The sequence below is a fragment of the Fusarium tjaetaba genome (genome assembly GCF_013396195.1).
Source record: "Fusarium tjaetaba strain NRRL 66243 chromosome Unknown NRRL66243_c0000083, whole genome shotgun sequence".
NCBI classification, from domain to species: domain Eukaryota; kingdom Fungi; phylum Ascomycota; class Sordariomycetes; order Hypocreales; family Nectriaceae; genus Fusarium; species Fusarium tjaetaba.
The window spans coordinates 53,225-77,068 of record NW_023501279.1 but is presented as its reverse complement, the minus strand read 5'-3'; the positions used below and the strand labels follow the sequence as shown (position 1 = coordinate 77,068).

The 23,844-nt window shown below is 49.0% G+C and overlaps 8 protein-coding genes across 8 annotated transcripts; 5 read left to right on the top strand and 3 right to left on the bottom strand.

Moving 5' to 3' along the window:
* Positions 1–85: 85 nt before the first annotated feature.
* Positions 86–2,789, top strand: FTJAE_4278 (uncharacterized protein; the record flags this gene model as incomplete). Its single annotated transcript, XM_037350665.1, has 4 exons — positions 86–166; positions 214–647; positions 697–2,110; positions 2,160–2,789. 4 exons carry the CDS (start codon positions 86–88, stop codon positions 2,787–2,789), a joined length of 2,559 nt encoding a protein of 852 aa, XP_037208637.1.
* Positions 2,790–2,940: 151 nt separating this feature from the next.
* FTJAE_4277 (uncharacterized protein) lies at positions 2,941–3,542 on the bottom strand (the record flags this gene model as incomplete). The annotated part of the gene is made up of 2 exons (XM_037350664.1): positions 2,941–3,053; positions 3,107–3,542. The coding sequence occupies 2 exons, from the start codon at positions 3,540–3,542 to the stop codon at positions 2,941–2,943; spliced, it is 549 nt and encodes a 182-aa protein (XP_037208636.1).
* Positions 3,543–4,939: 1,397 nt separating this feature from the next.
* Positions 4,940–8,366, top strand: FTJAE_4276 (nitrite reductase; the record flags this gene model as incomplete). The annotated part of the gene is made up of 4 exons (XM_037350663.1): positions 4,940–5,004; positions 5,061–5,211; positions 5,262–7,234; positions 7,286–8,366. 4 exons carry the CDS (start codon positions 4,940–4,942, stop codon positions 8,364–8,366), a joined length of 3,270 nt encoding a protein of 1,089 aa, XP_037208635.1.
* Positions 8,367–8,820: 454 nt separating this feature from the next.
* On the bottom strand, positions 8,821–10,728 carry FTJAE_4275 (uncharacterized protein; the record flags this gene model as incomplete). The annotated part of the gene is made up of 9 exons (XM_037350662.1): positions 8,821–9,011; positions 9,063–9,428; positions 9,489–9,610; positions 9,664–9,679; positions 9,741–10,196; positions 10,249–10,313; positions 10,367–10,432; positions 10,515–10,613; positions 10,682–10,728. 9 exons carry the CDS (start codon positions 10,726–10,728, stop codon positions 8,821–8,823), a joined length of 1,428 nt encoding a protein of 475 aa, XP_037208634.1.
* Positions 10,729–13,178: 2,450 nt separating this feature from the next.
* On the bottom strand, positions 13,179–15,524 carry FTJAE_4274 (alpha-d-xyloside xylohydrolase; the record flags this gene model as incomplete). The annotated part of the gene is made up of 1 exon (XM_037350661.1): positions 13,179–15,524. The coding sequence occupies one exon, from the start codon at positions 15,522–15,524 to the stop codon at positions 13,179–13,181; it is 2,346 nt and encodes a 781-aa protein (XP_037208633.1).
* Positions 15,525–16,586: 1,062 nt separating this feature from the next.
* On the top strand, positions 16,587–19,146 carry FTJAE_4273 (beta-glucosidase; the record flags this gene model as incomplete). The annotated part of the gene is made up of 6 exons (XM_037350660.1): positions 16,587–16,947; positions 16,998–17,214; positions 17,272–17,344; positions 17,384–17,698; positions 17,746–18,087; positions 18,139–19,146. 6 exons carry the CDS (start codon positions 16,587–16,589, stop codon positions 19,144–19,146), a joined length of 2,316 nt encoding a protein of 771 aa, XP_037208632.1.
* A 743-nt stretch (positions 19,147–19,889) lies between these two features.
* On the top strand, positions 19,890–21,510 carry FTJAE_4272 (uncharacterized protein; the record flags this gene model as incomplete). The annotated part of the gene is made up of 4 exons (XM_037350659.1): positions 19,890–19,929; positions 20,026–20,147; positions 20,196–20,361; positions 20,408–21,510. The coding sequence occupies 4 exons, from the start codon at positions 19,890–19,892 to the stop codon at positions 21,508–21,510; spliced, it is 1,431 nt and encodes a 476-aa protein (XP_037208631.1).
* Positions 21,511–22,347: 837 nt separating this feature from the next.
* On the top strand, positions 22,348–23,169 carry FTJAE_4271 (methylene-fatty-acyl-phospholipid synthase; the record flags this gene model as incomplete). Its single annotated transcript, XM_037350658.1, has 4 exons — positions 22,348–22,408; positions 22,494–22,533; positions 22,594–22,610; positions 22,664–23,169. 4 exons carry the CDS (start codon positions 22,348–22,350, stop codon positions 23,167–23,169), a joined length of 624 nt encoding a protein of 207 aa, XP_037208630.1.
* Between the last annotated feature and the right edge of the window lie 675 nt (positions 23,170–23,844).

Below are 23,844 nucleotides of genomic sequence, written 5' to 3'. Positions count from 1 at the left end.
AGTTTTTTGCTTGATGTCATAACCACGGTGCTGTTCCCTTGTTTTGTTCTCTTTCATCCCTAACTTTTTGCCCTCAACACGCGACATGGCCACCTCCGACACATTTGCTGAATGCGCCATCGCGTTCGTCGCCAGCAATTTACTGACTCCCAAATTGATCGGAGAGGTAATCTGAAGCTGCCAAACTCAATTATCAATACTGACAACCCCTAGCTATCAACCATTTTAGAAGAAAATGGTGCACAAATATGTGAACCTCGACGCGACGGCTCATTACCCATCGAGAAAGTCACCCACATTATCTCCAACACGATCGATTTCCCTCAGTACATTGAGGCACAGGCTCATATGATCCCTGTAGTGACGACTCAATGGATCACCTTCTCAATAGCTCGCAGGAAACAGGCTCAAATTAGGCCTTTTTCGCCTGATCCGAGAATGATCTTTTCTGAGGTGGTGGTGACTTGTGCGGATCTGCCAGAGACCGACAAGGAGAGTATTGCTGGTGCTACAGTGGCTTTGGGTGGACAAGAAACAAAAGATGCATCCAAGTTAACCACACATATTTGCGCCCTATCGATGGATCATCCTAAGGTCCAGGTTGCCCTACAAAAGGGATGGAAAGGCAAAGTTGTGTTGCCACACTGGTATGTCTAGCGCAGAGGGCTTGTGATGTTGACCGTTGACAATCTTCAGGTTCGATGATTGTTTCAAACTTGGGAAACGTATCGATGAAGGTCCCTATCTACTGCCCGATCCCGAAATTCTTAAGAAGACTTCCTCGGACGAGCTCAAAATACCCTCCAACGAAAACCTCGCGGGTGCGACATCGCCGACGCCGAATTACCTCCCTCTACCCTTGCCTTCTGATGGCGAGGTTGTTCGCCCACCGGTCACTATCTTCCAGGACCGTAATGTATTGCTGTCCGGGGATCTGACTATAACCGAACGACTGTCAAAGGTGGTCAGGGAAATTATCATCAGAGGGGGCGGAAAGCTCGTGGATAAGGTCGAGAATTGCGACATGCTCATCTGCCAATACCGCGACGGTCCTGAATATGTTCAAGCGTCGCAAGCGTACAAAGAAGTCGGAAATCTGGCCTGGCTTTACTGGCTTATCGTCCACAACGAGTGGACATCGCCGCTCCGCCGACTACTACACTATCCGATCCCCAAGGATGGTATAGAAGGATTCAAGGGTCTACGTATCACAGTATCAAATTACGGTGGTGAAGCACGAATTTACCTGGAGAACCTGATCAAAGCTTCTGGAGCCGAGTTCACCAGAACGATGAGAGCCGAGAATACGCATTTGATCACTGCTAGAGACTCTAGCGAGAAATGCAAGGCTGCTCCTGAATGGGGGATTGCCGTGGTTAACCATCTCTGGATCGAGGAGAGCTATGCCAAGTGCGAAATTACGCCCATCAACATCAAGAAGTATAATCATTTCCCTCCGCGCACCAACCTGGGCGAGATAATCGGGCAAACGTTCTTTGATGAGCCAAAGTTGCGCGAAAAGTACTACCCCGGGGGGCCAGCCAAGCTCTCACCACGAGCCAAGAGGAAGCGAGCAATCCTGGAAGCTGCAGAGGAGAACGCATATGCACGAGGGCCAGCAGAGGGTGTTGTTATTGGCCAGGCTGGTAACGAGGACGTCGAGATGGAAGACTCTAACGGAGGAACAAGCGAAAAGTCCGGAAAGAAGACCAGAATTATCGGAGATGCAACTCCAATACGTCCACGCCGTACTGGGAAGGAGAACGAGACGCCGTCGGTGGCTTCCACAGGAAGTCGTAGCGCCAAAGCGAAAGCCCAGGAACGTCTGCATGGCTTGAGCGATGATATCGCGCTTTACGAAAAGGAGAAGAAGAGACATGCCAAGGGCGGTAATACAATCTGGGGTGGAAAGCGAGCTGCCGACCAGGCCGAGAAGACCAACAACCCCAAAACCAAACAAGAGGAGAAGCCCGAAGATGAAGATGCCGATGCGTTAGCGAAACGGCCAACCAAAAAGACCAAGCCGTCACTTCCAGACGTTAAGATGCGTGTTGTCTTGACTGGATTCAATCGCTGGGTAGGAGATAAGAGTAAGGAAGATCAGGATCGAGTACGTAAGCGCGAGCCATTTGTTTGAATCTATTCTAACCATACGACAGAGAAAACTCCGGGACATGGGCATACAGATTGTGCAAGAGGGTCAGCCGTGCGACTATTTGGCAGCCCCAAGTGTTGTCCGCACTGTCAAATTCCTATGCGCGCTTGCACGCGGCCCAACAGTCATCTCGTCAACTTTCATTGACCAGTCTTTAGACAAGGGCACCCTTCTCGATGTTGAGGATTTCATTCTCAAAGACAATGCAGCTGAGAAAAGGCACAACATTATCCTTGAGACATCCGTCGCTCGTGCCAAGGCAAATAGAGGCAAACTTCTTGTTGGTGTTCCCATCTATTGCACGGAAAAGATCCGCAATGGTGCGGAGAGCTACAAAGCGATCGCCGAGGCCAATGGGGCGATCTTCAAGATCTACCGGGCTCGGAGCGGGACGACAATTCGGCCAACAAAGGCAGAGGAGGAGGGTAACGCGCCACCCGAGCCGGTCTACCTATTAAGTAGCGGAAAACCCGACGAGAAGCCGCTTTGGGAGAAATTCCGTGATATGGCGTACAACGGCAACATGGAGCCTCGCATTGTTGCACCTGACTGGTTGCTTGATGTCGCAATGGCTCAACAGGTGCGGTTTGATGACAAGTTTTTGGCGGAGAAGTTTTACGGAAATTCCCAGTAGTCATTTCTCTGACTGTTGCTTGATATGGCGTTCAGGATGGTTTAACATCGGCAGCGATGTTGGAGTCCGTAGTCGGTTCATATTGGTGCGCATGCTGTGATGGAAAAGTCGCATGTGCTTTATGTAGAGATGAGTATGTATGGTTCAGTACTTAGAAGAACTTGACGCCTAACGAGTCGTCCTGGCCGAATATTTGGGCTTTGTTTCGTTTGACGAGGATGTTAAGAGCTTTGAGAAGGACATCAGTGTCCATGCCGTGAATATCTGTGAGGGTTAGCTATAGGGTCTATAACATCGGCTTGCCTGACTGAAATTACCATTTCCTTTTGTACCATCTCCCTCGACAAGCTCATAGACTGTAAGAACGCTGCCCTTCTGTCCCGTCTCTTCGACGTAGTTCTCTACAAGCTCCGCCCACTCTTCGGGCTTTCGCCAATATAGAAACACAACATCTCCTGTTGTTTTGCCTCCGACGTATTCTACACGCCCATCTGTGTGCATATAAGAAATCACATCACGAATGTCGTCGAACTGTAGCCTTCGATCGAGTTTTCGGTTCACAAAGAGATCTGAATCTGCTGCTTCGGAAAGCGATAGGCGGAAGATACGGTTATGTCGCGCGTAGGCGAGAATGAGATCGGACCACTTGTTGCGCTGAGCATGGAGTGTGGTGAGATTGGTTTGGCGAGTGAAGAAGGCGGGGAAGTGATATTCTCGGGGGAATGTGAAGGATGATTCGGTTGCAGTCGCCATTGTCTAGGTTGGTGATGTTTGTTGTGGTGTTGAAGAAGATTGGAGGGGCTGAGACGATGACGTGGGAGGAGCTCTACAGCTAAGGTACCCGTCAGGCTAAAGCTAAACACGTGTGATAGGTTCAGCCGATCGGCCAGAGCCGTCTACGGCAATGCAAATGCAATTCTAGACCTTTAGACTTTAGTATTCCATTCTTGTTATATGACCCTTGCTATCTTATCGAACCATGGGATGAAGATCTATGGAGTCAACAAAAGTTTTTTAGTTTGTACCAGAACAAAGGCTGAATTCGTGTTTGAAATCACATCATCTCCATTCGGTCGACACGACATGAACACCAAACTTCGCCTCTCTTCGCCTCAGGGATTCCTCTCCGAGACTCCACAGAATGGACCTGTCGCCCCATAGTCACTGCGTGTTCTTGTTGACTATTCCGTGGAGAATGCTTGACAATTGAATCTCCGCGACATTGAGCTGTGGTGTTATCTTTGTGGGGGAACTGTAGGTATGGCCCAGTTAGAGTCGCTGTGTTGCAAAGCAGAAGAGGTTAATATTGAGGCTTATCTATGCTGGCATTGATAAGGAGGCTCACTCCGAGGAGAAAGGTTGATACGGGAACTAGTTAATAAGGCAGTAAATATTCCCGATCGATACAACACACAAAAATAGCTCGAGGGAATCTAATACCCGGATCTGAGTGAGGAATCTAATTGAGCGACTCTCGACAATGCCATTCCCTATCCAGGACCTGAGGACATCTTTTCAAGATAAGACCAAGATAAGGTCGAGAAAGAGCAGTGACAATTGTATACTGAGTTGTTATTAGGGGGTATTCGAGATGGCTTCATCCTTCACCGAGACAGATCAGTCAACAACCCACAAAAGACTTGACCGGACGGTGAAACTATGAGTTGGAGCGTTAATTATTTCGCCAGAAACCGGATGCGATCTAATATGAGAATCACCTCGAGACCTCATATCATGCTCTGTCGTGGTGTGTTGCGACGTACGAGCCCTTGGTGAGAATATTGCTTCTCCGCGGAGGCCAAAACGCCTCTACCGTGCGGGTGCAGCCCCTGATTGGTCCTTCAGCCACGGCGCGCTGTCTCCTTATCAGAGATCAGCCCTGGCCGAGAACTGCAAATGCGCTCACGTTCTATGGCCCAACGGCGGAAATGCTTAGCACGAGCTGGACTATCCCGGAGATGTACGTTCTAGATAGGGAGATGGGAGAAACTTCAGAGGGGGGTCCATAGTTTGTGGTCTTGAGGTACAGAAGACCCTCTTTTTGTAACAGGCTCTGAGAATCACTTATAACCATGAGGGACCATGATATTCCCTTCTATCTTTTTGGGTTTCTCTCCCAAGTATACTTGTCTTAATATTGACTTATCGAAATGGCTGCAACAGCACAAAAACGTGTGGTGGTCGTTGGCCTGGGTATGGTGGGCATTGCTTTCATGTAAGCCAATCTACACTATTTAACTACTTGCCTCTTGTGATCTGACAATGATACAGAGAAAAGCTGCTCAAATACGACGCCAAATCAAAAGAATATGCCATCACAGTCGTTGGGGAAGAACCATATCTCGCCTACAACCGAGTAGGACTCACAACATTCTTCGAGCACCGAAAGGTCGAAGAACTATACATGAACCCAGCAGAATGGGTATTCTCAATCTGAACCAAAACTGCATTCCAAGCACTAACAATCTACAGTACACAGAAGCTGGAAGCTCATTAAACTGTCACATCAACACAAAAGCCACACACATCAACACCGAGGATAAATTCATCGAATGCGCAAACGGCGAGAGCTACCCCTACGACATCCTCGTCCTCGCCACAGGTTCAGACGCTATTCTTCCCCGTATGCTCAAGGGTTGGGACGCAAATGGTGTCTTCGTCTACCGCACAATCGAAGATTTGAACAAGCTTATCAAGTTCTCCACCGACAAGAAGGGCACCAATGGAGCTGTCGTTGGTGGTGGTCTTCTCGGTCTTGAGGCCGCAAAGGCCATGCTCGATCTTGAGACCTTTAACAGAGTCGATGTTATTGAGAAGGGTCAGTGGGTTCTCACAAGACAGGTCGACGAGACTGGTGGCAAGATGGTAGCGGATCAGGTCTCGCAACTTGGTGTGAACCTCAATCTCGGCAAGGGCGTGTCGAGCATGAAGACTGACGAGAACAACAACCTCACTGGAATCATCATGGACGATGGCTCAGAGATCAGCTGCTCGACACTATGCTTCGCTGTTGGTGTCAAGCCAAGAGATGACCTCGCCAGAAGTGCCAACCTCGAGGTTGGACAGCGCGGTGGTATCGTCGTTAACGATGACTTGAGAACGAGTATGCCCGATATCTACGCCATTGGAGAGTGCGCCAGCTGGCGCGGTATGGCATACGGTCTTATCGCGCCTGGTGTAGCCATGGCCGAAGTCGTCGCTTTCAACCTTACGCAAGCCAAGCTTCACAGCCCCCAGACCTTCAAGACTCCCGATATGAGCACAAAACTCAAGCTCCTCGGAGTCAACGTCGCTAGTTTTGGCGACTGCTTCGCTGATCGCGATGGTCCCGTGACGCTTCCTCCCAAGTACGCCAGGACACTCGTCAATGGCGACGCTAAAGAGCCCAAATCTGTGCAGGCTCTCACATACAAAGACCCTTTCTCTAATGTGTACAAGAAGTACATCTTTACCAAGGATGGAAAGTATCTTCTCGGCGGTATGATGATTGGCGACGTCTGCGACTACGTCAAGCTTCTACCAATGGTCAAGGCACAGAAGGAGCTTGAGGTTTCTCCCAGTGAACTCATTCTCGGTGCCAAGAAGGACGGTGACGAGGATACTGATGATCTTGACGATGATGCTCAGGTGTGCTCGTGTCACAACGTCACCAAGGGCGACATTGTCAAGGTTGTCAAGGATGGCACTTGCAAGGACATTGCCAGTATCAGGAAGTGCACAAAGGCCGGCACCGGCTGCGGAGGTTGTGTTCCTCTCATAACCACCATCTTCAACAAGACTATGGCTTCTATGGGCCAGGAGGTCACCAACTACGTCTGTTCACACTTCAACCACTCTCGCGCTGACCTGTTCAACATCATCATGGTCAAACGCCTCAAGAACATGGGCGAAGTGATGCGCGAGGCTGGAAACGACAAGGAGGCACTTGGTTGTGAGCTGTGCAAGCCTGTGGTAGCGAGCATCATGGCTTCGCTGTGGAACAGACACGTTATGGACAAGACAACCCACGGTCTCCAGGAGACCAACGATCGCTTCTTGGGTAACATCCAGCGAGACGGTACCTACTCTGTCGTCCCCCGTGTATCCGGTGGTGAGATTACTCCCGACAAGCTTGTGGTCATCGGCGAGGTTGCCCAGAAGTACAACCTCTACACAAAGATCACGGGTGGTCAGCGTATTGACTTGTTTGGTGCCCAGAAGCAGGATCTTCTCGATATCTGGGGCCAGCTTGTTGCTGGTGGTATGGAGTCTGGTCACGCTTATGCCAAGTCTCTGCGAACCGTCAAGAGTTGCGTTGGTTCTACATGGTGTCGATACGGTCTGAGTGACAGTGTCGGTATGGCCGTTCGTCTGGAGGAGCGATACAAGAGTATTCGAGCCCCTCATAAGATCAAGGGTGGTGTGAGTGGTTGTGTGCGAGAGTGTGCTGAAGCTCAAGGCAAAGAGTATGTTTTACCTCCATCGTTTAATTGTTCTGTCTGCTAACATTGATTCAGTTTCGGTTTGATTGCCACCGAGAAGGGGTGGAACATCTTCGTTGGCGGGAACGGTGGTGCCAACCCTCGCCATGCCGAGCTTCTAGCCAAGGATGTGCCCCCGGCTGATGTCGTGACAATACTCGACCGATATCTCATGTTCTACATGCGCACAGCCGACAAGCTTCAGCGAACAGCCCGCTGGATCGAGAACCTCCCTGGTGGTATCAAATACCTCCAAGAGGTCATCCTCGAGGATAAGCTGGGCATCAATGCCTCGCTCGAGGCGCAGATGGAAGAACTTGTCGACAGCTTCTTCGACGAGTGGGCCGAAGCTATCAAGAGCCCTGCCATCGCTGCCAAGTTCAAGCAGTTCGCCAACACAAACGACACAACACGCAACATGGAGCTCGAAGATGACCGTGGTCAGAAGCGACCAGCTTTCTGGCCCGCAGACGCTGCGGCTACAGACAACTTCTCAGGTCTCAAGGACAAGTGGTCCATGACTTCTTGGGAACCCATCATCGAATCTTCATACTTTGACGGTGCTGACGAGTTGCCAAACGGTATCTCCGCTACTATCAAGCGCGGTGACACACAGCTCGCCATCTGGCGCATCAAGGGCGTCTACTACGCCACGCAACAAATGTGTCCTCACAAGCGTGCATTTATCCTCTCCGACGGTCTCATCGGCCAAGAGCCCAACAAGGCTGTGACGAATGGTGATAAGGATGGTGCTTCACCGTGGGTCTCATGTCCTCACCACAAGCGCAACTTTGACCTTGGCAACGGTGCCTGCAAGACAGACGAGTCTCTCTCCATTGCCACATTCCCTACCGAGGCTCGAGCCGACGGTATGTTGTACCTCAAGCTTCCGCCTGTGGAGGAGCTTGATGCCGCCTTGGGCACAAAGAAGTGGATGGTCAAGAAGGGCGAGGCTGGTGAGGCGCCTCTTGCTAAGCTTGACAGCAAGATCAAGTTTGTTGGATTGAGAGGAAAGAAGCCATATGTCAAGCCCACTGGTGGTGCAAAGATGACAACTAAGCCGCTTGACCTCATGATGGCAGCAAATGGTTGTGGCGGTGGTGCACCGGAATGGTAGAGAAAAGAAACATAGAGCATAGACAAGCTTAAGATATCATGGTTCGGCGTTGGGGATATACCGGAAAGGTTTGGTTTGGGTCATTATGAGTTATGTTATGTAGAACATATATGAATACCTCTTTTTATGTTACCTCAAGTTCAACATCAAGCGCATGGCCCCTTATCCGCCCAATGATGAGTTTGATGGCGAAGGAACCGGATGATAAACTCATCAAAGAGCCTCCTAAGTTTAGGCAAAATTTACCTAAACTTTTCCATTACTCAGGATTGGGGGCAAACGTTACAGATGAATTAGTATGGATATGCCACTCTATATATGATATTCATTTTGCAATCATTGCCCACATCCGCCAGTCTTCTGCAGGCCACCCCCTTCAACACAATATTAGGGCCCAGGCTGTGGAGGTAAGATAGCAAGCCCTTAAGAGCTGGTTGGAATCATAAATCTCTCCTCAAAGATCCTGGTGAGGTCTCTCATCATGGGTGTTTGTCACAGCAATGACGCCGCCGTCCTTCTCAATATCCGCAGGGAGGTTTCCCAGAGCCCGATCACCAAACATGAGATCAATTTCCTCAAGGGATAGGCCCTTTGTTTCTCGAAAGGCAAAGATGAGGGTGGGTAGTGTGATGACAAGATTGAAAGCTGTTGGTGTAAGTTAATTGACTAAAGAAAAGCCCGACGGTGTTGACTTACCAACGAAGAGGAAATAGAACTTCCAACCAAGCTCCTCGAGGGCAAATGGACTGACTTGATTCCAGAAAGTGCTCACAAGCCAGTTACCGATACCCGTGGCGAATGCGCAACCCTTTCCTCGGATTTGATAGGGCATAACCTCAGACATGTACGTCCATGATACAGGACCAAACGATAGCGAGAAGATGATTGTGACACAGAATAAGAAGGCAACCCCGGCAATACTGAGGCCACGGTGTGTGCCATCGACGTTCTGAGAGTTGACCGCACTCTCTAGGATCAGAGCAATGGTAATGGCAATAATACCATAGATCAGAGGCCTCTTTCGGCCGATCCTATCAGAGATGAAGGTGATGAAAAACAGATCTCAAAACTGTTAATCTATGAACAGAAAAGCTATTGAAGGGAAAAAGATGCCCAACTTACTCGCAAGAGGGCCGGTACAGTTGTAAATGCCTGCAACCAGAAGATTTGTCTTTCCAGTAATTCCAAGCTTCTCGTACATAATGGTCTGGTAGTAACTGTGCATATCTGTTAGTGGGTGTATACTAAACACTCGTCCAGTGATTTCTGTGTTTCGAGGAATGGGTTAGAAGCTTACCCAATGACATTGATTCCTAGGATTGATGTCAGTTCGTGCTCTTGACGTACATGGCTCTCAACATGAGGGAATCATACCAGTGAATTGGGTAAATACTTGAACAAGAGTTCCAAGCATAAGGCGCTTCCTCCACTGAGGCACCTTGAACATGATCATCCAACCAGGAGCAGTTGCTGCCTTCTCGGCATCAAGCGTGAGCTTGATCTCATTGAACTCGGACGTGATCCATTCATCATTCGAGCCATCAAAGTGCAGTTTTCGAAGAGTTCTCATTCCATCATCCAACTGATCTGTCGCGATGAGATGTCGGGGTGTCTCGGGGAGCCAGAGCATACCCAGGCACAAAAGTGCAGATGGGAATGTCTGGAAAGCCAAGGGGAAACGCCATTGGAAAGATGAAGTGTCGGGCATATGATGGCTTCCATATCCAACCCAAGTTGACACGATGAAACCTACTCCAATCATTTGTTGGGCGAGACCGACGATGAGTCCTCGATATTTGGGGCTGGCGCATTCGGATTGATAGACGGGAACTATACATCGTGGGTAAGTTAATGAAACTCATGGATCTGAAGATTGACTCACCACTCATAGAGAGCAAGCCAACAGCGAAACCAGCAATAATTCGTCCAATAAGCATCATAGCTAGACTACCACCCAGTTAGTGACTTCAAAGTAGTTGTGTTTAACAACTCAAACGTACTGATAGGCTGCAGCTTGAAGAATACCACCAACCGTGCAAATAGCTGCACCGATTCCTATCGTCTTTCTTCGACCATATTTATCTATGATAACTCCACCGAATAAAGCACCAAAAACTGCTCCGCCACTGAATGTTGAGTTGATGGCACCTATAATGGAGGACGTGGATGTTGTGTCGAAGTAGTTCTGGAAGTTTTGACGCAATTACGTCTGTCATCACGCCCGAGTCATAACCAAAAAGAAACGAGCTATAAATCAAAGCAGTCAGTATATTCCCTCCAACTTCAAAGTGCACCTCCAAGTAACTTGTACGTACCCAATGGCTGCAAAGCATGCCAGGCCGATACTGTATGCCTTCCCCATTTTATATCCTTAGCTATAAAGTCGTATAAGTGATTCGTAGTCCAGTCTTAGAAGATAAATAGTATCTGAATCAGATGCAATACTAACAGCGGACCTTTCACTATTTGTATGATCATCACCCCCAACGCAATGGCTCCATTCTCAATGCTTCGTGTAGCATGTTGATCAATTCTATCTACACCCTGATGCCCAAAGACCCACGGCCTCTTCTTCCCCAGGGGGCCCCAAAGGCTATCTCCGCAACAGTCATACTACTAGAGGCGGCCATATCACGCAAGGTTTGTTATTATCTCCATAGTGAGCCCTACGCATGACCAGTAACGGTCCGTTTCTACATCTTCAGCCCTGATATGACCTCTCTCCGGCTTCGGCCGAAGCTCTAGATGAGACGTGAGATGCCGAGAATCGTGATGCTGTAGAGTTACATGGTGTCCCTGGTATGATCCCTCGTCGGTTCCGAGCGGTCGGAGAATATACTACTAGTGTTCGGCAACCGGCCCCTCGAAGCGGCGGTTAAATGGTGTTGAAGAATAACCAGCCCATGAATGAACACTCTAGACTTTAACGTATAAATTCGCCCCTAAATTGCTAGTGGGTATTACCGTGTCTACCTTGACCAGAGACTAGATGATACAACGGTCGAACTACGATTATGGTCTGACGGTTCACCACAATGTCATAGCCATTCCGTCAGCCACATTTGTTCTTGGTGAACACAGAAATATTAGCACATGGCTTTCAGTCTTTCTATCCCGGCTAAATTTAAATGCAGTTGTCTACATAGAGGAACCTGTAGGGGACCTTTGATCCTTCGTGTGGTTGCTTACACCCGGACCAATCAGTTTCGTTCGGGGGTATTTGACCCGACCCGAGTTCAGATCATCATCAAATACAAGAAGCGGGCATTCTATTCTATTATGATGTATATATCAAAGATCCACTGAATACACCCAGGCAAGATTAGTGTTGTCTTCTGACGGAGGAGTTACGCCGTCGTCAGTAGAGCCCTGAATGTGCTGTGACTGCCTGTCATGTTAACTCATGCTTTGATGTACTAATAATGAGACAAAACGTACATGGCCTCGGTTAGTCGAGGGAAACCTATGTACAGGAATCGGCCCGAGTCCTGCGGCTTTGGGGGGCCGCAAACTCAACTATGTCTGAACCATGGGAGGATTATGAGAAGGCTCGTAGGCTTTATGATCATTGAAAGGATCACATATACCCTCCCCATCAATATTATTCCATGACAATGTAACATCAAAAGACAGTGCCTCGAATATGCATATTCCAGCCGCATATTTTGATCTTCTTTGCACGGCAGTTAAAGATAAATGCCGATATTGAATGTATGTTGGTTCTTCTAACGTACTTGACTGTTAGTATACAGACACAGGCCTAGCTTTCATCTCATGTTACCCCCCTGGCTCACAGTGGCAGATCATATGATACCCACTGCTCCAGGTCTTTTATGGGAGTGCACCTATGCACTTACTTCTCTTCTACGTGCCTGTACATGAATGTTCAGTGATCAATCACATGCCATACCATGGGAAGTTGCCTGTTCCTTTTGGCGGGCATATTGGCACTTAGGTCGCCGCTTATGATGCCATATACTCAGCAACCGGATAAATTGCCATCAGGTGAAACTTGCTGTAGGTCTATCATTTGATCTCAAGTTTCCTGCTACGTTACTTGTCGGGATGATCACATGTTTATTCCCATTCGAATAATCTATAGGATTGCCCACTTCACGAGCAAAACGACCAACCAATCGCGACGACCATAGACCACTAAATTTACCATTTCAGGCAATTCCTAACCCCCAAACCCCGCTGAAGACTTAGTGGAGCCTAAACGCGGATTCGGGTGGGGGATCACTGTGGGGTGGCCTCAGATTATGGTGCCAAAAATAAGAAGTCTAAAGACCCACTAAGCATATACTAAATTTGCCTAAGTCTATCCTAAACTTACTTCAGTTCTTTTGTCCTTAGGATATACCCAGATCCTACATTTCTTACTTCCCTCGGGTTGTCGTATTCCTTGGCCCCGTCCGGAAGGATCATCATGAGATACAAACTTTTCAAGGACTTTCAGAGGATTCTCCCTAGATCATGCTCTTTGTGGAGTTTCGAGGTAGCCAAGTTTAGTGCTGACGAGCAGGCTTGACATGTTCCAACCTCTCGGGACTGCGGCACGAGTACTACTAGCTATATTTTCACCAGGACTCCAATCTCCAATTATCGGGTCTTGGAAGTTGAGGGTGTTGCAAGCGGTATGTCATCGTGTAGACTGTGGTCATGAGCTGAGCTCTGTTGTGGCTCTAAAGAAAAGTGTGAGTCGTGAAGTGAAAGGCATCGCATCGAAAGTCAAAAGCCTCGGCCTCAGAATAAGTAACAACAGTTCAACCAAGCTCTGTATATTCTATTAGAATTATGAAGTCTATGTGCCTAGGACAGAGACTCAATCGAAACCGGGGCATCTCCCTCCAAATCACGACCTTGTTCTGCAATCTTGTAATCGCCTTTGAGCTTGTCAGTATTCTCAAGTTTGCCATTTTCTCCAACGACAAGCTCTGCAGCAACATTTCCATCGCCATCTACTACAGTAGTCTTAGCGCCAGGAGAAGTCTGATACAAGGTAACTTCAACATCTTTCACAAAATCGTATTCAGAACCAACCTCCTTGCGGCTGCCAAGCACAAGGATAGTGTTCTCCCTGACGTATAGTGGCAATGTGCCGAAAGCGTGCTTCTCTCTGAACCATCCAGGACCAGACTTGACTTCGTTCGTGAAATAAGATGTCCATTTGCCCTTAGGGAGGTAGAACTCAACTTCGCCTGACTCTTCATAAATAGGAGCAGCTAGGAGCTGGGAACCAACCATGAATTGGCAATCAAGGTACCAAGAGGTTGGGTCTTCAGGGAACTCAAGTGCAACAGATCGAAGGGACATTGGGATACCACCCTCTATAGACTCAATAGCCTGAGAGAAGATATACGGCATCAATCGCGTCTTGAGCGCTGTCCACTTGGACAGAGTCCTAGAGGATCCCTCCTCAGTGGGATCGTCATTGTCAACAATCCAAGGAACACGGAAGCAATTTGAGCCGTGCAGACGGCTATGACTGCACAAAAGGCCCATTGCAACCCATCGCTTGTAGATCCATGGGGGCGGAGAACCTTCGAAGCCACCAATGTCGCAGCTCCAGAAAGTAAAGCCGCTGAGACCCATCGATAATCCACCGCGGACAGACTCAGCGAGAGCCTCTGGTGTAGACTCACAATCTCCACCCCATACGAGAGGAAAGCGCTGAGTTCCAGCACAGGCAGCGCGAGCATAAAGAACAGCCTCGTTGTCGCCATATCGCTTCTGGAGAGCCTCGTAAACAAGCTTGTTGTACATGAAGGCGTAGTAATTGTGCATCTTGTGTGGGTCGACTGAGGTATCATGCCACTGAACGTCAAGAGTGGGAATCCGCTCGCCAAAGTCCGTCTTGAGGGCATCGACGCCCTTGTCAAAGAGTCCGTTGAGACATTCGGTATACCAAGCACAAGCTTCAGGGTTGGTCACATCTAAAAGACCCATGCCAGCTTGCCAGAGATCCCACTGCCAGATATCACCGTTCTTGCGCTTGAGAAGATAGCCCTTCTCAGCAGCGTGTTTGAATGCCGCACCAGCTTGGCCGATGTAAGGGTTGATCCAGACGCACACCTTCTTGCACAGTCCACTCTCCTTGAGTCGCGATATCTGGCCCTTGGGGTCAGGGAAACGCTCTTCATCAAAAATAAAATCTGTCCACCTGAAGCCCTTCATCCAGAAGCAGTCGTAGTGAAAGACATCGACGGGTGACCCACGAGACTTCATACCCTCGAGGAATGAGTTGACTGTGGCCTCGTCGTAGTTGGTAGTAAAACTAGTCGTCAGCCAAAGACCAAAACTCCAACTGGGGACTTTGTTGGCTTTTCCAGTGAGGACAGTATATTTCTTGAGAACATCCTTGGGCCCGTCGCCGTAGATGATATACATCTTCAACCTCTGCCCTTCCACAGTTGTTTGCACACGACAACACCTCTCACTACCAATTTCGAAATCTACTTTTCCAGGGTTATCCACGAAGACACCATAACCACGGTTGCTCATCCAGAAAGAAACGTTCTTGTAAGCTTGGTCGCTTGAAGTACCACCATCGGCGTTCCAAAGAACGACATTCTGGCCAACTTTGTTCCATGCTCCAAAACGCTCGCCAAGACCGTGGACGGACTCGCCGACGGATAGAGTCGTTTGCATGAACATGTAGTGTTTGAAGTCGCGCATATCTCCGGTCTGCAATGGTGTACTGGGAGCTGGAGAGTAGGCAAATCCTGTGCTACGATTGCCCAGGTTCGTGAGGTGCTTTTTGCCATCTGAGCTGTGGAACTTGATGTCGAAGTTATGTTGGTCAGGGTGAATAGTGGCAGAGAGAACTCCGGATTGAATAGTAGTGCCCTTATCACTCTTGACGATCTTGCCCTCAACTTTGGGCTGACCAGCTGGGAAGAGATCAAATTCGGGGCCTTTTCGTTGAGCACCGGCCCAATGTGTGGTCTCGATGGAGATAACTCCATCCATCTCTGCTTTGATATCGATATCAAGCGTGGGCTGGTTGAGGGTATCGCCTCGAGAGCGGATGTGCTTTACGGGACATAACAGATTCAGGGCCTGCTGGTCCTTGCTGGGAGTGATCTCATAGACATCTTCGGCATACTCAGTGCGAAAGTCTTTGGCGGGCAGCCACATGCCATCGCGGAGATGCATCTTGGTGTTTTCTTGCTTGAAGTAATAATAGGAGGTATCTTGGTCGATTGGCTTGTTGATGAGTGAAAGGATGGATTGTCTCTCCAAGAAATAGTCAAGTTTTGGAATAAGAGAGAGACAGAGAGAGAACAATAGATGGTGTTACTCTCCACTTCAACAATCCTCCATATCATGGAACCTCAAATGCATCAGCATCCCACTCCCACTCCCACTCCTCTCACGGTGACAATTCACCCGGAGCAGCCCCTCTTGACCCCACCAACCTATCATGACAATGTCCCCTCAGCGTCATTCGTTCGGGTCTGACAACGAGTTACACACATGATGTTCTTGTAGAGTTGCATCCCGTCCCCTCAAGGGTCCCCTGCTCGACGATCAAGTGGTGGATAAATCAGCGGACGCTAGAGGCACGCCCGGTTAAACACAGACGGGGCCCCTCTAGCTGCAGCCCATCGCGGGGTTCAGGGCCACTGTAACGAACGGGGTCTTCAAGGATGCATCGTTCGTTTCTGTGAGAGGTCTCTCAACTTGCCTTGTACCTACGTAACTTTAGACAGACTTGTTCCACAAGCAGCGAACACCTACCTATTCCAAGGTGATCTCCCTCTCACAAGTTCGTAGCTTAGCTTCATTCCTTCTAGTCAGTTCATCTGCATCGAAGCTAGGATATTCGGCTCGTCGTTCCATATACCGGCCCCGCGCCCCTTGCTCACTCTCATCCCATATCAACTTAAAAAACAAATCCACGAATCCCAATCTTTTGCCCATCTCCTTCTTTGTGGCGCCCCCGCATTCTCCAGGGTCTTGTCATGATCGTCCTGCTCTTCGCTCGTAATATCCTCAAAGGACAATCCATGGACTAGGAGCCCGCAATTAAAGCTCGTATGCAATGTTACTGAACAGTAAGGTGCATTGTCAAGCATCACGAAGTGACGCAGTTCCCTCCCTAGGCTACACGGTTAATTGTACAAAAGACAAGGTCCCAGGTTAGATATAAAACATGACGATCCCGCCTCATTCAGTGTATAGCTCCAGGCAGCTTCTTCGCCTTCAACTCTTACCATGAAGCTCTCTAGCTACCTCTGCGTGGCAGTTCTGGCTGTGGCCGGTCAGGCTGCCAAGGATAAGCCTGTTTACAAGGATCCCAAAGCTTCTATCGATGACAGAGTCGAGGACCTTCTCAAGCGGATGACTATTCAGGACAAGACAGCACAATTGATCCAGGGTGATATGACAAACTATCTCAATCTCACTGATGAGACTGTCAACAAGACTGGTTTGGCATGGAACTTCAAGTATCGAGCCAATTCCATCTGGACAGGCTTGTATGCGAACATGACTACTATCAAGAAGGCTGCTAAGCTAGGACAAGATTATTTGGCCAAGGAGACTGAGCTTGGCAAGTCTTATGCTTCAATATCGGGTTCATGGTCTAATGCTCACCAGGTATTCCCGCCTTTGTTCAGAGTGAAGGTCTCCACGGAGTCTTGATTCTGAACGGAACAATTTTCAACAGTCCAATTGGCATGGGTTGCTCGTTCAACCCAGAGCTCATAGAGAAGATGGCCGATGTCATTGCAACAGAGTCTCGAGCCCTAGGCATCAATCAGTTGTTCTCTCCTCAAGTCGACTTGGCTCGAGAGTTGCGATTCGGTCGAGTTGAGGAATGCTTCAGCGAGGATCCTTATTTGTATGTTCTTACGAAACCAATTTTATGGCTATTTAATAGTTACTAATCTCCAATTAGAGCTGGAGAAATGGGTTATCGATATGTCAAGGGTCTTCAAGCAGGTGGTGTCTCAGCCATGGTTAAGCACTATGTAAGTCTATACCATCACTACTGATTCACGTACTCACAGTCAAAGGCTGCTTTTGCAACTCCAGAGCAAGGTATCAACACTGGCCCAGTCCACGGTGGTGAGCGAGAGCTGCGGTCTCTCTACCTCCCTCCGTTCAAGCGAGCCATCATCGATGGAGGCGCAACTTCGATAATGTCCTCCTACAACTCCTACGATGGTGTTCCAGTTGTCGCAGACTCTTACCTCCTTACTGATATCCTTCGCGAAGAGTGGGGTTACAAGTACTACGTTATCTCCGATGCGGGTGGTACTGCTCGACTTGCTCAGGCTTTCTACGTTTGTCCCCTGGAGGACGATGAGTGCATCACTCTTGAGGTAACTCGCCATAAGCTTCCCACCGAGTAAAATACTGACTTTTGTAGACTCTTCCCGCTGGTAACGATGCTGAAATGGGTGGTGGCTACTGGAGTTTCGAGATCATCCCTGAGCTCATCAAAGCTGGCAAACTCGACGAAAAGGTCGTCGATACCGCTGTATCTCGTGTTCTTCGCTCCAAGTTTGAGATGGGTCTTTTTGAGAAGCCCTTCACTGGCGTCGCGGATGATAAGATCTGGGACTATGTCAACACCAAGGCACACAAGAAGGTTGCGCGCCAACTTGACGCTGAGAGCATCGTTCTTCTAGAGAACCACGAGAATGTTCTTCCTCTGAAGAAAGACGCCAATGTTGCTGTCATCGGTCCCATGGCCCACGGCTATGTCAATGTGGGTATCTACTAACTATCTGGTGAACCACCATCACTAACTCAACAGCAGTACGGTGACTATGTCATTCACACAGCCATGACCCGAGGAGTTACTCCCTACGATGGAATTAAGGCCGCTAGCAAAGGCAAAGTGACCTTCACTCAAGGTTGCGAGCGCTGGTCCACAGACGAGTCTGGCTTCAAGGAGGCTGTCGCCGCAGCCGAGGCCGCTGATGTCGCCGTTGTAGTCGTCGGAACATGGTCTCGAGATCAGAACGAGCTATGGGGCGGTTTGAACGCCACGACTGGAGAGCATATAGACGTGAGCAACTTGAATCTCATCGGTGCCATGCCCAAGCTTGTCAAGGCCATCATCGAGACTGGGAAGCCCACCGTCGTGGTGTACAGTTCCGGAAAGCCTATCACAGAACCATGGATTTCAGAGGAGGCTTCTGCTCTTATTCAGCAGTTTTATCAGTCTCAGGAAGGTGGTCATGCTCTGGCTGATATTCTGTATGGCAACGTCAACCCCTCGGGCAAGCTCTCCGTCAGCTTCCCCTATGATGTCGGCACCACGCCCATCTACTACGACCATCTCAACTCTGCGCGCGCCTGGCCAAACCCTGGCAAGATTTATGAGAACGGCACCCTTAAGTTTGGTAGCAACTACGTCCTTGAGAACCCCGAGGCCCTCTACACATTCGGCTATGGTCTGTCATACAGCAAGTTCGATTTCTCCAACATCTCCGTCTCCAAGAAGAACGTCACCGCGACCGAGACTGTCACCGTTTCCGTCGACGTAAGCAACAAGTCCAAGCGCGACGGCTCTGAGGTCGTGCAGCTGTATGTCAAGGACATGCTTGCCTCTGTCGATGTTGCGCGATACCAGCTCAAGGGTTTCAAGAAGGTCGCCGTCAAGGCTGGCAGGACCCAGACCGTCAAGATTGATCTCAAGGTTGAGGACTGGGGTCTATGGAACCGCAAGATGAAGTATGTCGTGGAGCCTGGTGATTTCACTGTCTTTGTAGGAAACTCGAGCGAGAACTTCAAAGGCAACGTGACTGTCACAGTGTCGTAGATCTTCTACACTAGACACCCAATCCCGTAACAGGGCTTGTCAATATATTTATTTTTCCCAATTGAGTTCATCACATCCTTGCAGTCATACAACGTTGCACAGGATATTGTGGCGTTGACGTGCCTGATACCGAGTCATAATTGCTTGCATGACATATTGACGTATTGCAGATTGGTGACAGTTTTGTTGCAGGAGCTCCCTCTGGTACAGTCAAGTGACTTATAAAACAGTACCCTGATCCATTCAAGCAATTGATAGAGTGAGTTCATGCAGTTCACATGAATTAGATAGAATAGGCCGGGTCAAACTGTGAATCTTTAAAGAATATTACCCAGTACAGCAATGAAACATGAATGAGAGCCAGATTGGGCTTATCTCTTATCGTACATGGTCAGGGATTGCTTTATCCGGCACCGGCTTTTTTATCATCCGCGCAATGACCAATCAGAATAGTCTGCGCCCGGAAATGTGGTCATGGGCTACGGGAAGGCGGGCAGCCTCGCTTCTCGTTCCAGCTTCTCCTCGTCGTCCCAGCACAGTCGATCCAAATTTGCTTATTTTTAGCTTTCCTACGTCAACACGACTTTTTCTCACGGACTGACGCTCAGCCTTGTACTTGGGGGTTACCAACAACATTTGAGCGTCTTTTTTCCTCCCTGGACGCGCCCAAAAGGCCTGCGCTCCCTCGCCGCTTCGCCCACAACTCCCGTCGATTCGACATTTCATTCCACCCTCTGTCCGTCATGGCGTCGCAACAAATTCTTTTTGCCGAAACCATAGCGGGTATGAAGAAGGCATTCAAAAGGAAATCATATGGTACGGAAATCCCATTGCGCTTGTCGCGATCAAGGGATTGACAGCTGACCATCTACCCAACAGAATCCGACTCAGACTCCGAGATCGAAAGCTATAGCAATCGTGGCAATAAGCTCAAAAAGCAGGCACGGTTTGCCCGTCAAGGGCAATTGGTCCCAAATAACGGTCCAAGTTCGTATAAAGAGGTTCGTTGTTTTGACAAATCCTCCCAGGCCAGACCTGACTTTTGCTAGTATGTCGAATACGGTGGTGTCCGACGCCCGATCCTATATCGCAATCCCCCATTAGTCGACGAGGAAGGATACGAAATAGATAGCGACGACGAAGATGAGGAGCGCGTTCAAGAGGCAGAGGCCTCGGCGGCGGAGATGAACCCTTACGCCAACATACAAATAGAGAGTAAGTCAACAATCACGCATTTGAGTAGCAGAGCTAACAGGAGTAGATATCCTTGCTCCACTTACTGCATCAACCGCGTTACCGACACACCCGACCCTATCGAAGCCCTTCACGTCCAAAACCCTGACCCGACTTGTTGACCAAAGTTGCGACATAATGCGCAAGGAGAATCGGTCGCTGTGGAGAGTCAGACATCTCCTGACAGCGCTCTGCGGCGACTACACATGGGTCCCTTGCGAAATGATGGTCCGGCCGGCAGACGTTGAGCTCTATACAGACAACCACACGGCGCAACATTTGTTGGCGCTATCTGAGGCGATATCGGCGCTTCCCAGAATCACCAACGGCGATATACAACAAGGCAGCGGTGTCGAACAAGCAAATGCTGTACCAGACACAACATTCGATGGTGAGCCCACGAACAAGGACCCAGCAGAGGATGCCGATATAACCATGACGGACGCTGGAACTGCCGACCCAGATGATTCTCTCGTTGAGGATGCCGACGAGAATACAAAGGTTGAGGCCGAGAAGGATGGTGCTGGAGCGCCATCAAATATGCATAATGGCGAGCAAATATCAGCTGCACAGACCGATAAAAGAGATTCCATGGGTGAAGCGACAAACGGGGTCAAGGAGCATACAAACGAACAAGGGACGAATGAGATGGAGGCGACCAGAGCTGAGGCCACTGCGAAACCTTCAGGCAGCGATGCACATCAACAAATGGAATCGGCTGAGACAATACGTGCAGATGTATCCATGATCTCCGACGCGGACGATGACTTCATACATCCCATGTTTCTTGCACCTTCAGGAGCAAGACCAGATCGAGATATCGGCTTGCCGGACCAAGAAGCGGAAGATATTCGACGATTGCTTGCGCTCTACGTGCAGAAGCAGGAAGAGGTGTGTAGAGGGGCAAAGAGGCTGTTTCTAGGACTCCTCAAAGCCGAGCAGATGCGGAAGAATGTACTCCACTGGTCCAAGGCAGAAGCTCATTCAGGGCTTAACCGAGACATGTCGGACGGGGAAGATTGGTACGACAAGGAGGAATGGGGTCTCACAGAAGACCTCAAAAAGGGGCAGGATGAAGAGGAAGAAGATGTGCAGACAACTGGTAAAAAGACGAGAAACCGACGTCAATAGCTGTTGGTCTCTGTGTTCTTTTTTCTTTTTTTGATGGATGATGATGACTGACTTGACTTGTTGGGGTTTTTGCTTTGGGCGTTTTAAGGCTGGCGTTTGGAATAAACCGCGAGATAGGCCTTGATGCCAACCGCAGTAAGCGTATTGTTACAAGCATCGATAGATATGAGTATTGAAGCATATAGTCTAGTCAGTTCAGTAGTTAGTGGTCATACCCATGAGATTCGATTCGATATCTGCCTGTGGTGGTGCTGGTCCTGGTCCCTAAATGAGGCTTTCTCTCGGTATAGGTTGAATTCGGCAGATTGGGTTGCTTGCCTCGAGTTCCCGGCTACGGTGCAGGGATCTTCCGTTTGGTTTGTGGGACGGTGGATCAAAAGACGCAGTCCTTATCCTCCAGGGCTCTCCCCCAGTTGACCCTCAGGACCCTCTTCTGAACGGAACCGTGCCTCTCCACTAATTCCGGGCTCCTCTCTTATGACGCGGGCCCGGACTCTCTCCTCTTCCGCTTTCCACTCTCTTCCATATGACAGCCCAGTCAGAATCAGGACAGCTACTACTAACAGGAAGGTAGGTACCTGAGGGAGGTACCCTAGCTCTCCAAGCTGCCCGTCTTTCTCCAAGCTCTCTCTTTAATTCTGTTTCCTGTTTCTTATAATATCTCAACAGTTTGTTTATCCTCTCAACACCAGAATCACAAATCATCTACAGTCTTCTTTGAACCTCTCCCTTCTGTGATTCTTCCGTGAACTTGTTACGTCAGTGATCACGACTTTTGCCATTCCCTCACTTTCCCTCTTCGTGCCTGTTTGCTTTCTTGGTTACCTTGCTGTCATCATGGCTCTTGGTTTGAAAGACTTTGTCGAGTATGTCGACTATGACAAGCAGAGCTTGTACAGTGAGTATATGCCAACTTGGCTTGAGCAATGTCTCTATCTACCAACGATTACTTGAATCTGACTCGAGCCCTTTGCTTCTTCCAGTCTCTGCTGCCTCCATCGCTTTCAACCCTCTCTTCTGGAAGTGAGTTGCAAGTCCCAATGTGACGTTCTATCTTCAATCACTAACTCTGTTCTTTTCTAGCATCGTCGCCCGTCAAGGTATGCAGCTTGCAGCTAGGCGATTCATCTTCGACTAACTTGATCGCTGAAAGAATACCACAACAAGCTTCTGACCAAGATCTTCGGCGGTAACTCCCAAGTTGCCTGCTATGCCCTTGCTGCCACTATCTTCTCTCTCGGTATGATTCGCGACTTTATCTTCAAGACTGCCATCGCCGAGCAACCCACGCATCCCGCTCTTGTCACCGACTTCATCCAGGCCGCCGCCGTTGCTCTGTTCATCGTTGGTAACGTCCTGGTCGTCTCTTCAACCTGGCGGCTTGGCATTACTGGCACTTTCCTCGGTGACTATTTTGGCATTCTCATGGACGAGATGGTGACTGGATTTCCCTTCAACGTGACCGGTTCTCCTATGTACACTGGCTCTACCTGCAGCTTCCTCGCTACCGCCATGTGGTATGGCAAGCCTGCCGGTATCCTGCTCACATTGTGGGTCGATGTTGTCTACAGGATTGCTCTGAAATTTGAGGACCCGTTCACTTCTGAGATCTACGCCAAGCGTGAGCGTGAGCGTGCTGCTGGGAAAAAGTCCAACTAAGCTCCCGAATTCTGTCTAAACTCTCCCAAGTAAAAGACAATAAGAGTCACAGGACAGCATATCAGCGCCTCATGAAACGTTATCAGGGCCGCACAAACCAACGGAGACTTCCAGACAGCTCCATCTAGTCGAATAGTGTACGATAGACACCAAGTCGACACAGAAAGCTACGCCTTTCAACAGGCCAGGTGCCTCTCAACAGGCTTAAGGAGTTTTCGGATTAAACATACAGATACCACGTCTTTGCCGACATAAAATCGTCGCAAGGCATAAGGGACTACATTTGATTTATATAACAATACCAAACTGAGCATTCGCAACCAAGGCCATATACATACATGGACGACTTTTTCTCCACTACTCAAGAACGGATAGCAACTGTTCCCCCTTTTAGACACCGCGTCTGTAGACCTCATGGCCCTCATCTGCACTTTCTGATTTGAAGCATTTCTGCGTTATGGCCAAGTTTTTCTATATTGCATGACAGGCAACCTACCCTCTCGTATGTGTGTCTGAGTTGGCCAACATATTACCTTGAACTCATGAAGGGCACAGGACAGAGTCTGGACGAAAACTTGACATGCCTAAACTCAAACATATTGTACACTAAATTCAACAGCCATCTAGCTCATGATCTAGTCATCTCTCATAAGTTGATTTGAAAATCTACTCTAC